Consider the following 13,844-nt stretch of genomic DNA (forward strand, 5'->3'; position numbering starts at 1 on the left):
TTAAATTGATAGTAATGTAGTTGCATAATCCATAGCATATAACAATGTAACCTTTCTCCTGTTGTAACTATGAATCTTGTTTTCTGCTTAGTTGCTTACTTTGAGGATTTTGTTAAGTACTTAGTGCTTCTGTCCTTTAGTCAGCATTCTCTCTGCACCTGTGGAGGCTGCTAAGTTGCTCCAGGGGATGAGCAGATTTTTGGCTGCGCCTCCGCTGTCTGTGTGTCTCTATTCTTGTTGCTGTGGTTTGAGTCTGTGAGAGTCATTCTTCTTGCAAGCTTGTCTCATTTACTTGCAGTTCATTCTACACCATTTTTCCAGATTTCAAATATGCTTGCAGGATTTCATATCACACTTCCTGTGTCACTTGCTGGCTATCTTAAATTTTCTAATTCAGGTTTAACACTTGCACCAGTACAAACTTGACTGTTGCCTGACATCAAAATCTACGTTTGTTCACGGGGAGGTGTATGTTATTCAGCTTACCATGTAATGAAGGCAATGATGCAGACTGCTGTACATAAAATCTGTCGACACTTAAGAATTCGAGGATTCCTTTGGCTGTGGAATTGCTTGCATTGTTTTTTGGATTTCAACCAAGGTTACCCTATGATGGTGGTCCAAATATGAACTGGAAATGGTTGTAGGGGGAATTAGAGACTCATGGTTGAAAGTTGCATCCATCTATTTATAATATTACATTTCTTACATCTGCATCTACTTTGTGTCAATAACCCTTATTTCCCCTTGAAGTGTTTGTCATATTTTTGTGATAACTCCTCCCATTATAATTCCTTTGTACACCTTTTTAGTAAAACTGCCTATGTAAACATGTTCTGCTGGAATTCTGCCCTCTTCTCATCCTCAGCTCCAAACCTGGTAAAGTGGTTGTGGTTGACCTTAACAATTCCTAGCTCCTCAAGTTTGTACTGCAGAGTAGCCTCTACATTCAAACCAACTCTGCCACTTTATAAATTGGTATAACTCTTGCTATTTAATGAAGAATTACATTAGAGTAAAGTTATTATATACATGTAAGGATGTAATGGTTAATTTTGAAATGTGGACTGCATTCTGTCCATGTGTCCTTATCTAATCAACCCCTCGCCTCTAATCCTCCTGAGCCTGAAGGTTACGCTTGGTTTGATTCCCTGAACGCAGTGCTAGGGAAGGAAGACTAGAGATATTCTGAAATTGTCAGCTTGTGCTGTTTGCGAGATTTGGTATTCCCAGGTGGTCTAGTCCCTGTATCATTGGACAGTGGTTGTCTGTTCTGATGGTTTCTGAAGTAGTCTACGTTTTTGCAGTGCTTCTGTTTGCTGTCAGTAGTCTTGGTTTTGGTGATTCAGGCTATTCCCGTAGTTGATACTTTTGTGTTTTCACTGACCTAGCTGCATTGGGAAATTTGGCACATGACCAAGGAGTAAACAACGAACTTTCTTTAATTTGGTTTCAGATATTGGTTTTATTCCCATGACTTCACTTTATTCTCTTAAGACAGAGTTAGAATAACTCCACAGAGATAGTAGGAACTTCCGATGCTGGAGAATCTGAGATCATACGGTGTGAAGTTGGATGAACACAGCAGGCCAAGCGGCATCAGAGCAGCAGGAAAGCCTGCCGTTTCGGGTCGGGACCCCATCTGATGCTTTCGTTTCTAATTAACTTTTTTGAACAGAAAAAGCACAGGAGAGGTAGCATTAACAGAATGCATGTTTATATAGTAGTAATGCTGTGTTGGTTGATCGCATAGCGAAACTAGGGAATACTTTAGCACCAGAAATAATGGGAACTGCAGATGCTGGAGAATCCAAGATAGCAAAGTGTGGAGCTGGATGAACACAGCAGGCCAAGCAGCATCTCAGGACCGCCTGGCAAACTATATGTAAAGACCACATTCTTAATATACAGAAGTTACCTGATCAAACTTGCTTTCTTTGAATACTGTGAAATCCTACAGTTTGAACCAACTAGAGTGCGGTATCTGACTAGAACTTGATAGAAAAACAGATTGATGTAATTATCAAATACAATTTGGGAGTAATTCCAAAAGATGCTTAGCTTTTGTCACTGCAGCCACGTGATAGAAGTGTCAGGCATTCTGACATTCCATCAGCGTCGACTTACAAAACACTCCATTGTACATTGCTTAGTTTGAAAATCTCTCATAACTTGGCACACTAGAACCTAAATTTTTTTGCTTGACCATCCCATGTGACCATGGCCACACCTAACAGATCTTGCTGCTGCTTTGAATAATGAATGTCCTTTTTGAGCGAAGTAGTATGCGGCCTTCGGAAGACTTCAGGAAGAATATCCAGTGTTGATGAAGTTGACTAGTTGGGCCAAATAGCCTAAAACGTTTGTTTATGGTTTCACCTGTACATTCTATGCAGCCTGATAGCTTAGTCTGTAAAATCGAAGTAACGCGTGCATTTAATTACTGTTTTTTCGTTTATCCTTATCATTATGTGACAGTGCAGCTCATGTCATTTCTTTAATGTGGCTGGAATTCGGAAGGGCAAGAGTTCAGCATGCTCCTGATAGTTAATAAGTGCATTTATTCTTTTTGAGTTGCTTTGTTAGAAGTGTACCGTTTTGAAGATTTTTTTAAACATTTGGGGTCATGCATATTCTTTTCAAATATTATCGTCCAAAGTAGCAGATGAGACAGTATAGGGTTTTATTTTACATTCAATCATGTCCATTGTTTAGGACTCTTTATAGCTTAGAATTAATAAGTTTGGAAAAATAGAGATGTTTGGAAGTTTGCTACCTATACCCGAAGAGCCACTGAATGGTGAGAATCAGCCATGTTCCGCGTGTCTTCCTTCAAGCGTCACCGCCTCCACTGCAAATGCCCAGTGATGCGGAAGTTAATGGACATTGGCCGTGGTGGTGATCAACTTTTCAGACTTGGATGACTGTTTTAAATGTAATCACCCATCAACTGACCAAGATGTGGCTTACATTTGGTTTCATATCAGAGTTGGCCTCATCTTGAGTCAAAGTTTTGTAAAATGGATTCAGGCATCAAGCTTTCATTTTCTTTGAAATCCTTCAGTAAATAGTAAGTGTCTAATATTGTAATGATTTAGCATTCAAGACACAACAGCCCCACTTGTTTGAGTGACAGCCATCTGGTTTGAGGTCTTGTGAATGTGTTGAATTCCACAGCCAGCTGGCTTTAGCTGCTGACATTCCTGGTCACTGTTCAAAGTGTGCAATTTGGGTACAGTTGAGACCTTATAATAATTGACTTTCTGTTTCTTAGGAAAGGAGTTAATTTTGTCAAGATGTTTCCATGGGCAGGTCCACTCAGTCGCAAAAAGCGGTGGAATATAACGTTATGCCTTTAAAAATACTCAAAAGATATAATAATTCGATCCTCTTGTAAAAAGTTTGTGGGCTTTTCTGGGAGGATTAGGTTGATACTTTTTTTTAAGAGGTTTAAAAAACACTGGGTTTTGTGTCTTTGCAGTAAAGAGTAGCTTTGTAATGTATTTCTGATTCATTTGGGATTGGGTTACATGAATGAGTAACAGAAAAAGGAAGACATTTTTAGTTCCAAACTGAGAAGCCAGTGGAAGTCTGAATTTTGAAGTAGTGGTTGACCTTGTTTAGACTGGAAAAGAACAGCATCCGTTTTTAACCGGTCACCCTTTCAGTTTCAGTTATTTTAGAAATGACTTTGTTCAGTGATCTTTGTGGATTCAGACAATATCGGAAGCTGGACTGTCAGTAATTTAGACCGCTGCAGCCAAATGTAAATGGCATCAAATAAAAATTATTACATCTAATTAATAACAGAAATTTGAAACCAATCCAAGGGATTTTTAAAATTCAATTTTGGCCTAGTAAAGAGGATATTGGAAATTCAGGAGATTACTTTTAGTCTTTTGGGTGCTGAATTTCGTTACCAAAGCTACATTTTTGAAATTGCTTTTCAAGTACTAATGTGTCACAAACTTGACAGAAACATTTTAGTTCAGTGTTTTACAGACACCCATAAATATACAATTATGTACGTGCACATTTATTAGGGTTGTGTTGAGTATTTGTTCAATTTAGAGGGAATCTGCTGACCAAGATGACCCTTCAAACTCCACTTGGACAGTGTTGTTGGAGATCTTATCAGAGATATAGGTTTTGGGTGTAAAATGTGTCAACACAGTCCATTAGGTCTGGTGTGCACATGAGCCATTTCAATTATCATGACATCTGTGCTTCCATTCACTGGATGCTGACCAAACAGAATTGAACAAGGTAGGTATCATGTCTTAATGTTCTGATAGGATGTGGATTATCACACGAGATTTGTCCACTACCAGTAGCTTGGGTGTGAGAGAACATTGTCCCTTTCTGTGTAGTCATGCAGACTGAATTTCTCAAACCCTATTCCGTATGGAAATACCAATGTTAGAGCTGCTGAAGTTGAAGTCCTCCCTACGTGTACACTTCTTTTATGTTTTTTTTCTCACAAGGCATTGCTTTACTTCGCTTGGCATGCGCCTATTGTGATTGGCTCGAGATTGCATGTTTCCATTTCTTACCCTTTTACCTCTTTTGCTGCTGTTTCCAGATTAAGCTGCTTGAAAATAGTTTTTTTTAAAAAAATACATAAATAATTGCCGCCCCCCCCCCCCCATTTCATTGACACTGCTGGAGCTATGAAAGGTTGAACATCTATATACGCCGCTGGAGACATTATGGCGCCGTAGCCTTTTCCGAGAAAGAATTTAGTTGCTTTTCGATCAACTTGTATATGTAATTTAGTTTCATTGAAATATTATTTTTCTAGCAAGGAATTTTGCCAGTATTAGAAGCTTAATTTCAATAACCGCACCAATCCTTATTCTGAAGTACAATTCCAGCAAGTACTTTTTATGTTTACAAAACACTATTACGTTTCCCAGATGAGTTTTGTACAAGATAAGAAAAGTCTGTTCTGTTTTTGTGTGTTTCTGGAATACAGTTTTTGTCATTCACAAAAACACTTTTATTGTACTATTCTTGAACATTATGCTGCCTTTCAATTTTTGAGTAAGTTTTTTGTACATCATCTCATAGTCACTTGAATGACAGTAAGCCCGAATCTCTGATGTTATCTGTTTGTCATTGTCATTGTTTCTCTCTGCCCTTTCTAGTCAAGCCTTTTAAAAAGTTGATTATGGACAGTTTAGTTTCAAGCACTGCAGTGTTAGCAGATAACCATTTGATAGATTCAGTTTAAGTTGCAACATAACGTAAAAGATTGAGGCCCCCCTCCTGAAAAGTGCTTTCTGCAAAGCATGATGATTCATGAAATTTTAAGAAATAACAAACCATGTTCCCTAATAATAGTGCTCAGAATTAACAGAAGAGGACAACAAAGCATTCTGGTTAGAATGTATTATAGGTACACAAGTGTACGGCGATACTAGTTCTTAGCCAAAAGAAAATGCAGATAAGCTGCTTGGGACAGCTGTTTGGACCCAATCAATATGAAAAAGGGAACTTAAATCAATTTGTCTTGAACTTGGAATGAAAGCACCAATCATTTCTGGACACAGCCTCAACGTCTTAAATATTGAGATCTTTTGCTATTTTCTATTATTTTAATTTTGCTGAACAAACCTCTTTACCAGCTTAGTGATTGCAGAGGCAGAGTTGGAGGGAATGCCACTGACTCTTTTAACTAATGCCCGCTCCTGAATTGACCGAACCTTTTTTTGTTCGATACCTCTGACCTAAAGCTTTACCTTTATTCTTGTGCAGGCTTTGGAAGAAGCACAAAAAGCCATTCAGCAGCTTTTTGCCAAGATAAAAGATATCAAGGACAAAGCAGAGAAATCGGAGCAGATGGTAAGTCCAGTGCTGAAGTGATTGTTTTGATGTTTTAGAATGAAATGCGCCATTAGTGTTGAATGTGACAAACATATTTTAAGAAAAGGGGCATTCAAAAGGAAGGCGATGATGAATTTTTGCGATGGTGATCAGAAAAACGGGTTTGAGGAAGATTTTTGTAAATGGTGGGAGAGAAATCACAAAGCTTGTGAAGCAGGTTCCAGAAGAGAGGATCAAGGTGACAAAATGTGAGGAATGCCACAAAAGGGGAATGTACAGCAGGCTTGTGTCACAGAATCACAAGATAAGGGGAGGAGGTGGTAGAGCCAAAAATAGGAGATCACAGAACCCCTACAGTGTGGAAGCTGGCCATTCGGCCCATCAAGTCTGCACTGACACTCTGAAGAGCATCCCATCCTATTCCTGTAATCCTGCATTTCCCATGGTCAATCCACCCAACCTGCACATCTTTGGACTGTGGGAGGAAACCAAGCACCCAGAGGAAACCTACGCCGACACGGTGAAAATATGCAAACTCCACACAGACAGTCACCCGAGGATGCAATCAAACGTGGGTCCCTGTGAGGCAGCACTGCTAACCGTTGAGCTACAGTATAATTGAAGCCGGCACAGGTCAGCATGAATAGAGCTGATGGATAAGTGAAAAGTAGCACAGACTTCGGGCAGAAGGGTTTTGGATATCTTAGATTTATTAAACCGAGGAATTCAGAAGGCCTGTGAGTGCAGTATTGAAGAAGTTGAGACTTGACATAAAGAATGTTTATAGCTTTCAGAAACACTTATGATGGATCCAAAACATTTTCAAAAGGAGTTTTGATACAACTCACTTTAAATCTGTAAATGAATGCTCCATTATTAATTGAGTATTTGTATTTTTGTCTTGAATTTCGTAGTGTTAAGAATTTTGATTACAGTTGCTAGCATTGCCCAGCCTTAATCTAATTCAGCCCATATAGGCTTGAAAGATATGGTATATTTATAGAAAATACAGTTTAACAGGAAATTAAGTTTATAAACTCTGTTCTTTAGGTTAAGGAAATCACACGGGATATTAAGCAACTTGATCATGCAAAACGCCACCTTACCACTTCCATCACCACACTCAATCACCTGCATATGCTTGCAGGCGGCGTCGACTCATTGGAGTAAGTAATTATCAGAAGCAGAATTGTGTTATGACTTGGGGTACTGAGGTACTTTAATGGTGTTACCATGTCAGCAGGTATAGAAGAAATGATCTATTCTGAAAAGGGGCTGATTACTCTGGATGTCAGCTTGGGGGCAGAGGTAAAATGTTATTAGATCAAATAACTAACAGTGGTCATAAACCAATTTAAGAGGAGAGAGAAAACTGAAATTAATGGAAACTAGATTCCATTTTGTATCAGTAAGCAAGACTACAGAATTTGAAGCCATCCTTTTGTGAGTCTTTTACTTAGTTGGACAGAAGGGTCTGTTTCTGTGCTATGACTCTATGAAATGCGTATATTGAATAATTTAATTTTTCCAGAATGTATCATAATCAATTAGAATACAGTTTCTGCCCCCTGTTATGGATCAGACGAAGCGCCCTCAATATATTTTAAGAAGGTAATCTAGACCCTAACTTTTCTTATTTTAAAGGCAAATGTAAATTGCTGTGCTCAAGATGTAACTTGTGTGGTCAAACCAGTTGGCATTAAGTAAAACACAATTTATTCAAACATTACAGTCAAAGTACAACAAAAGACAATAATTTAGAATAACCACTTCATTGGCAAACTTAACAGAATAATAGAGACAAATAACTATTACTAATTAATTGTTCCAAAATAGAAACATCCCATAATTACACCCTCTTGGCAAAAAGGCTAAGTCAGAATCAGATTGTCTCATGTGCAATCTAGCATCAGAGAGAGAGGTGAAGAAAAAAAACTATCAAGCCAAAACTCAGTAGCAGCCTGGAGACATTTACTGCAGCTTCCAACCCTGTTGAGAATCTCAAGGCTAAAAGTCTAAAAACTAGAAATCTTGGTCGGTAAGAGCTGACCACACCCTGCTAGGCTGCTTCTATTGTTCCAACTTCCTTTTTTAAAAAGAAAACAATCCAAGGCTTCCCAAGTTGTTTACTTTATGAGCCTTCACTAGCCAGCTCTGCATTCTGCCTTAAAATCTCCCTTTGGGGAAAAAATGATCCCGGAGATGCTGCTGGGCCCGCTGTGTTCATCCAACCTCACATTTTATTGTCCCGGACAAAATATACCTTTTAAAGCTATAGCATCGTCATACTCTCTTCCCTTTTCTTAAAGATGAATCCTGCAAAGTTATGATTCTGTTGCATTTTGCAGTCCTCATCTACAATATAAGAGTGAAAACAGATGGCTAAGAACTAGTATCTCCACATAAATGTGTACCTTATGATACATTCTACCCAGAATCCTTTGTTGTCCCCTTCTGTTAATTCTGAGTGCTGTTAACGGAGAATGTGGTTGGTTACTTAAAATTTCATGAACCCTCATGTTTTGCAGAAAGCACTTTTCAAGAAGGGACCTCAGTTGTTAAATTATGCTGCAACTTGGAATTGTATCCATCAAAATTCTTATCTGCTAATAATGTAGTGCTTGGAACTAAATTGTCCATGATCAACTTTTAAAAAAGCATGATTAGAGAAATTGTTAGTTCTCATCCTAACAGCATGATATTACCTCAGCGCTGCACTGGAGTGTCAACCTTGATCTTTGTGTTCTAGTCCTAGGTAGGCTTGATCCAGAATCTTGTGATTCAGTGCTGTGTGCTAGCAACTGAGTCACTATTGATGTCACGCTATTGAAATAACTGATGTACAAACCTATTATTATTCTTGATTCTTTCATAAATGTAACACGATTTGCTCAAGGAAAACATTTTGTTGGGAGTATAGGAACAGCAATAGGCTGTTTAAACTCTCTAATCCATTCTGTTATTCAGTGATGTCCTAACTAATTTGTAAACCACCTTCATATCCCTTAATATCTTTGCTTAGCAAAAATCTAAAAGCTTATTTTAAAGTTAACAGTTTAATGAGCATCTTGGAAAATTCGTTTATTATCAGGATTACAGTGCTTTTACAACAGATCGAGTAAAATCCCAGTGTGTGAATTGTGATGCTCGAGTGCATGCAATATTGTGAAATCTTAATTATTAACACTATTCTCAGGTTGTTACAAATGTTTGGATCAACAATTTAATCTCAGTTATGGTATTCATAATTTGGGAATAAAAGTGAATGTAGAATTGGTGGCTTAGAAAGCATATTTTACCTCTGTAGGGCTATGACTCGTCGCAGACAATACGGAGAAGTGGCTAACCTCATGCAAGGAGTGGTGAATGTTTTGGAACATTTTCATAAGTATATGGGTATTCCACAGATCCGTCAACTTTCTGAAAGGTAAAAAGCAAAGCTCCTGTTCAACTTGAGATCATTTATATGTATGTAGTGGCTTCCTTGAAGAAATATTATAGATCTTGGTTTCTTTGAACAGGATTAGCAACTCCTTCTCCCCAAATTCACATGTAGTTTCTTTAGGTTTTCAGCACATGCAATTTGCCTAGCCCCTGTTGGTGTATCTATGTTGTAATTTATGGTTGAAATTGGCAACATCTTTGAATGTCATTACTCCCTTTCAAGTAGAGTGAGGATAAGTTACTTCAGCACCTAGGCTGTTTGCAGATTGGTGTCTGGGCAGAGCTGCCATTTCACGTTTGCTTATCTATGTGGCTTTCCGTGGAATGAAGAGAACTTTTGGCAGATGAGTGAGTAGTACAAACTCAGTACCAGAAAAGTCTGTGACTTTCTGTTCCTGCTCTGTGTGTGAGTGAAATAGAGTGCAATAACTTTTAAAATATACTTACTCTTTATTCGTGGTTATCACTAGCAAGACCAGTATTTATTCCCCATCCATAGGTGCCCTTGCGAAATTGGTGACGGTCAGCTCTCTCCTCAAACATCAGCGGTCCGTGTATGGTTGTATACATGTAAGTTGAGAAGGTGTGGTGCATAGGTGTGGTGTTATTATTCACACTCTATTTCAACAAGAAAGTTTGGGATTATGTTTGGTGTGGACTGATTGGACTGTATTGATCTGTATCCATGCTGTATGTCTCTATAACTCCTTACAACACAGGAATTATAAACAATATTTTTTCCTGAAATAATTTCGTCTGAATGAAGCTATTCTTCTTTGATTTTCTTAAATGCCACACATACAGTCCAATATGCAAGCAGTCGTTGTCCTTTTGAAGGAGTGCCTGCACATTGAATCCTTTTGATCCTGAATCCAACAAGTTCATGGCATCAAGCATTATAGGCGAAGGAGATGCTGTAGGTGGGGGTAAGATACTTCCTCAAACAGAAAGACAGTCAACTTTGATAACTCTTAAGTAATTTCCAGTGGTTCTGTTTACAGCAGCATTGAGAGACCTGGCAGCACATTGCCTCCCACTCTCACACTTGGCCAGGAAATACGTATTAGGAATCTAAAAACAGAAGAAAAAGCTCTGGAAGGTCATTGACCTGTGTTAAGCTTGAAGCCTATTCCTTTGTCTAGTCTTCAAGATAAAATATTTGAAATCCATGGTTCTGTTTACATTTGACAGATTGTTGTGGGGGAGAAAGAAAGGATCTGAAATAATGTACACTAATCCTTTGAAACTGATCCTATTTTTGTGCTATCAATACAAGGCTTCCCATATGGCTGTTTAAAGTCTGATATTTTAGCCATCTGGCTCAGACACTGCAATATGTGTGTGGTGATAACTGGAGCCTTCAACCACCAGGGTTCTTGTAATATCGATTAGGATTTTTATTCCCTTTTAATGTTAGGCTCTGAATGGAAAGCTGTACATTTCAGACATTCACTGAGAAAATATGAAAGGAGATGAATATACATAAAACTTTATTAGATTTCTCATGAAGTGTCATCACACATGCACTTCTGGTTGTTGTATAGGAAATCATCTTGTGCACATCAATGTCCCTCAAATACTATACAAGATATTGCATTTTTATCTGCACTTATTGAGTGGTATTAAATATTGGCCTGAGATATCATTAGAACTTGCCTTTTTTCATAATGAATCTTTAATGCCCAGTAATATACACTGCAGTAGTTCATAGGAGGTTCACTGGATTGATTCCAAAGATGAGGGGTTTGCCTAATAAAGGGAGATTGAGCAGTTTAGAATCTGTACTCTCTGGAGTTTAAAAGAATGAAAGGAGATCAAATTGAGGAATATAAGACTGTAAAGGGGATTGACAAAGTAGGTGCAGAAAGGATGCTTCCTCTAGGGAAATCTAGGATGGACAGTCATAGTTTTATGACAAGGGGTAGCAGATTTAAAACAAATGAGGAGAAATTACTTCTCTCATTGGGTAACAAATCTTTGGAATTTACTCCCGAAGAGTTTGGTGGATGCTGGGACACTGAGTAGGTTTAAGGAAAAGATAGACAGATTTTTCATCAGTGATGGGTTGAAGGCTTATGGAGAATGGGCAGGAAAGTCAAGTTGAGGTTGAGATGAGATCGACCATGATCATATCATCAAATGGATGTGAGTTTGCTCACTGAGATGGAAGATTCGTTTTTAGACGTTTTGTCACCATTCTAGGCAACATCATCAGTGAGCCTCCGATGAAGAGCTGGTGTTATGTCCCGCTTTCTATTTATCTGTTTAGGTTTCCTTGGGTTGGTGATGTCATTTCCTGTGTTGGTGATGTCATTTCCTGTTCATTTTCTCAGAGGATGGTAGATTGATTTGGAGCCAATGTGTTTGTTGATGGAGTTCCAGTTGGAATGCCAGGCTTCTAGCCACCAGGATACATGAACGTCAACTAGCCACAAAACGACATGACCCACTATCACTAGTATCCTTACGTACAGATGAGGAAGGACACCACTTTGATTGGGACAACACGTCCATCCTAGGACAAGCCAAACAGAGACACGCACGAGAATTCCTAGAAGCATGGCATTCCAACCGGAACTCCATCAACAAACACATTGATTTGGAGCCAATCTACCATCCCCTGAGAAAAAGAACAGGAAATGACATCACCAATGCAGGAAATGACATCACCAACCCAAGGAAACCTAAACGGATAAATAGAAAGCAGGACATAACACCAGCGCTTCATCAGAGGCTCACTGATGTTACCTAGAATGGTGATGAAACATCTGAAAACTAACCTTCCAGCTCAGCGAGCAAACTCACATCCAGAAACTCAACCTGAGCTACAAATCTTCTCTCAACTCGATATCATCAAATAATGGAGTAGGCTCAAAAGGCTGTGTTTCAGCTTCTTCTGCTATTTCTTAAGTTCTTATGTTCATTTAAATAGACTATTGGAGCTTTATATCTATTTCAGAGGATAGTGCCTCCATTGATATGGTATATGAATTTCAATGCTGGTGTGATACCACACATATATGTCCCAAAGGCTGACAGATCACATTAAATAACACATTGCTTGTTGTAAGTAGCCAAAGCAAGGTACTGCCCATCTCCAACTAGCCTGTGCTTGCAAAACTCAGTACACGTTGTTCAACATTAAGTGCAGTTGGACAACACTTGCTGGATAATCCTGTGTGTGAGAAGAATTATACTGACAACCAATTTAGGATTTTCAGTCAGACTTGCAGTGTAGCGTGCTTGCATGTGCTGGTAGGTATATATATTAATATACAGGGCCCTGTTCTTTATAGGGAGAAAGAACATGAAGCAGGTGCAGTGCTTGTACAACAATAAAAAAGGAGTCAGTCAATCATTAGTTCAAAAAGTATTAGCAAAGATACACCTCATTGGTATTTATGGGACATTGCGATGCACACGATGCTATTGCATAATTCAGGGTAGTGGTCAGACAAATTAGTCGACCTGCCTGATTTGAATTTTAAATGTAGAATAACTGTTAACTGTTAATTATGATTAATGAATTCATTCTACATGACAGACCTCTATCAATTAGTCAATTTGTCAACTAAACAGCATTCTCCTCTTATCTAATATAAATGCTGATTTTTCCTGTTGAATTTGTAATCTTGTGAAATGTCTTAAGTGCAAGATGAGAAGCCTTGACAAAATGCCTGTGGGATAGACTCTCTTCTGGCATCTGTGAAAGATGAGATGAAATGGGGAGCTGTAACAGGAAAGAAGCCCAGGAAAGCTTGGGCCATGATAAACAGGAGTTTCAGATACAGCTCTTCAAATTCATTGCATAATTAATCTTGAAAATGGAATAATAAGGTTTTTGAAATGTTCATTGATGTTCAGAGGAGAAGTTAGAGACAGTCAGGCAGAATGAATTGAATTGAATTGCTTAAAAGAAGGTTCTGCTCAGTAATGAATGTTCTGGTTGGACAGTGGCTACCTCTCTACAGTGTTTAGAGAGAATTGGCTAAAACGTTATCTAGATAATAAGGACTGCAGTAAAGTTAAGGAATTTGACAATTTTATGTGCTTCAGGTTTCGGAATGACCCCTCACTAAAGAGTTGTAGTTCCATTTTAAATAGTATAGATGTTGTGTCAAGTAAAATAGCCTAGCTCTTGAATAGGTCATCAGTGAAAAATGCTGAACTGACGCAAAATATGGAGCACATAAGCGTAGTTGTTTTTGGAGAAGTTAATGGATTTACAGTTTATACAATCCAGACATTAGAGGGATGTAATAACAAGAGCTAGCTTCTATAACAAATATTAAAGAATGATTATGGAATAGAAGTTTGGGAAAATGGCTGATTGTCTTAAAGCTACACTGACCATCTTCCCATCCGTCTTCTGACAAGTTTAAAATCCTTGCTAAAGGATGTAGTTGTAAGAGGCAATAAGAATGCTAGACTTGTAGATAATATCAATGATAAATGTGATTTTTGTTAAAAAATTATAAACGGACAGAGCATCGTAGCCAATGTAATGTTCCCTTTAGTCAAAGACTTTACTAAGTTGTTGTTTTATTGGATTTGAAGGTATGAGATCAGGAAAC

At 38.3% G+C, this 13,844-nt stretch overlaps 1 protein-coding gene across 1 annotated transcript in view; it reads left to right on the forward strand.

The window, feature by feature from the left end:
- vps53 (VPS53 subunit of GARP complex) overlaps nucleotides 1–13,844 on the forward strand; it is a 226,629-nt gene that overhangs the window by 46,705 nt on the left and 166,080 nt on the right. The window contains exons 5-7 of the mRNA XM_059655282.1: nucleotides 5,758–5,844; nucleotides 6,877–6,992; nucleotides 9,134–9,253. Coding sequence (XP_059511265.1) covers nucleotides 5,758–5,844; nucleotides 6,877–6,992; nucleotides 9,134–9,253 — 323 coding nt within the window. The remainder of the gene's footprint in view (nucleotides 1–5,757; nucleotides 5,845–6,876; nucleotides 6,993–9,133; nucleotides 9,254–13,844) is intronic.

Source organism: Stegostoma tigrinum, chromosome 27 (assembly GCF_030684315.1).
Source record: "Stegostoma tigrinum isolate sSteTig4 chromosome 27, sSteTig4.hap1, whole genome shotgun sequence".
In the NCBI taxonomy this organism is placed as follows: domain Eukaryota; kingdom Metazoa; phylum Chordata; class Chondrichthyes; order Orectolobiformes; family Stegostomatidae; genus Stegostoma; species Stegostoma tigrinum.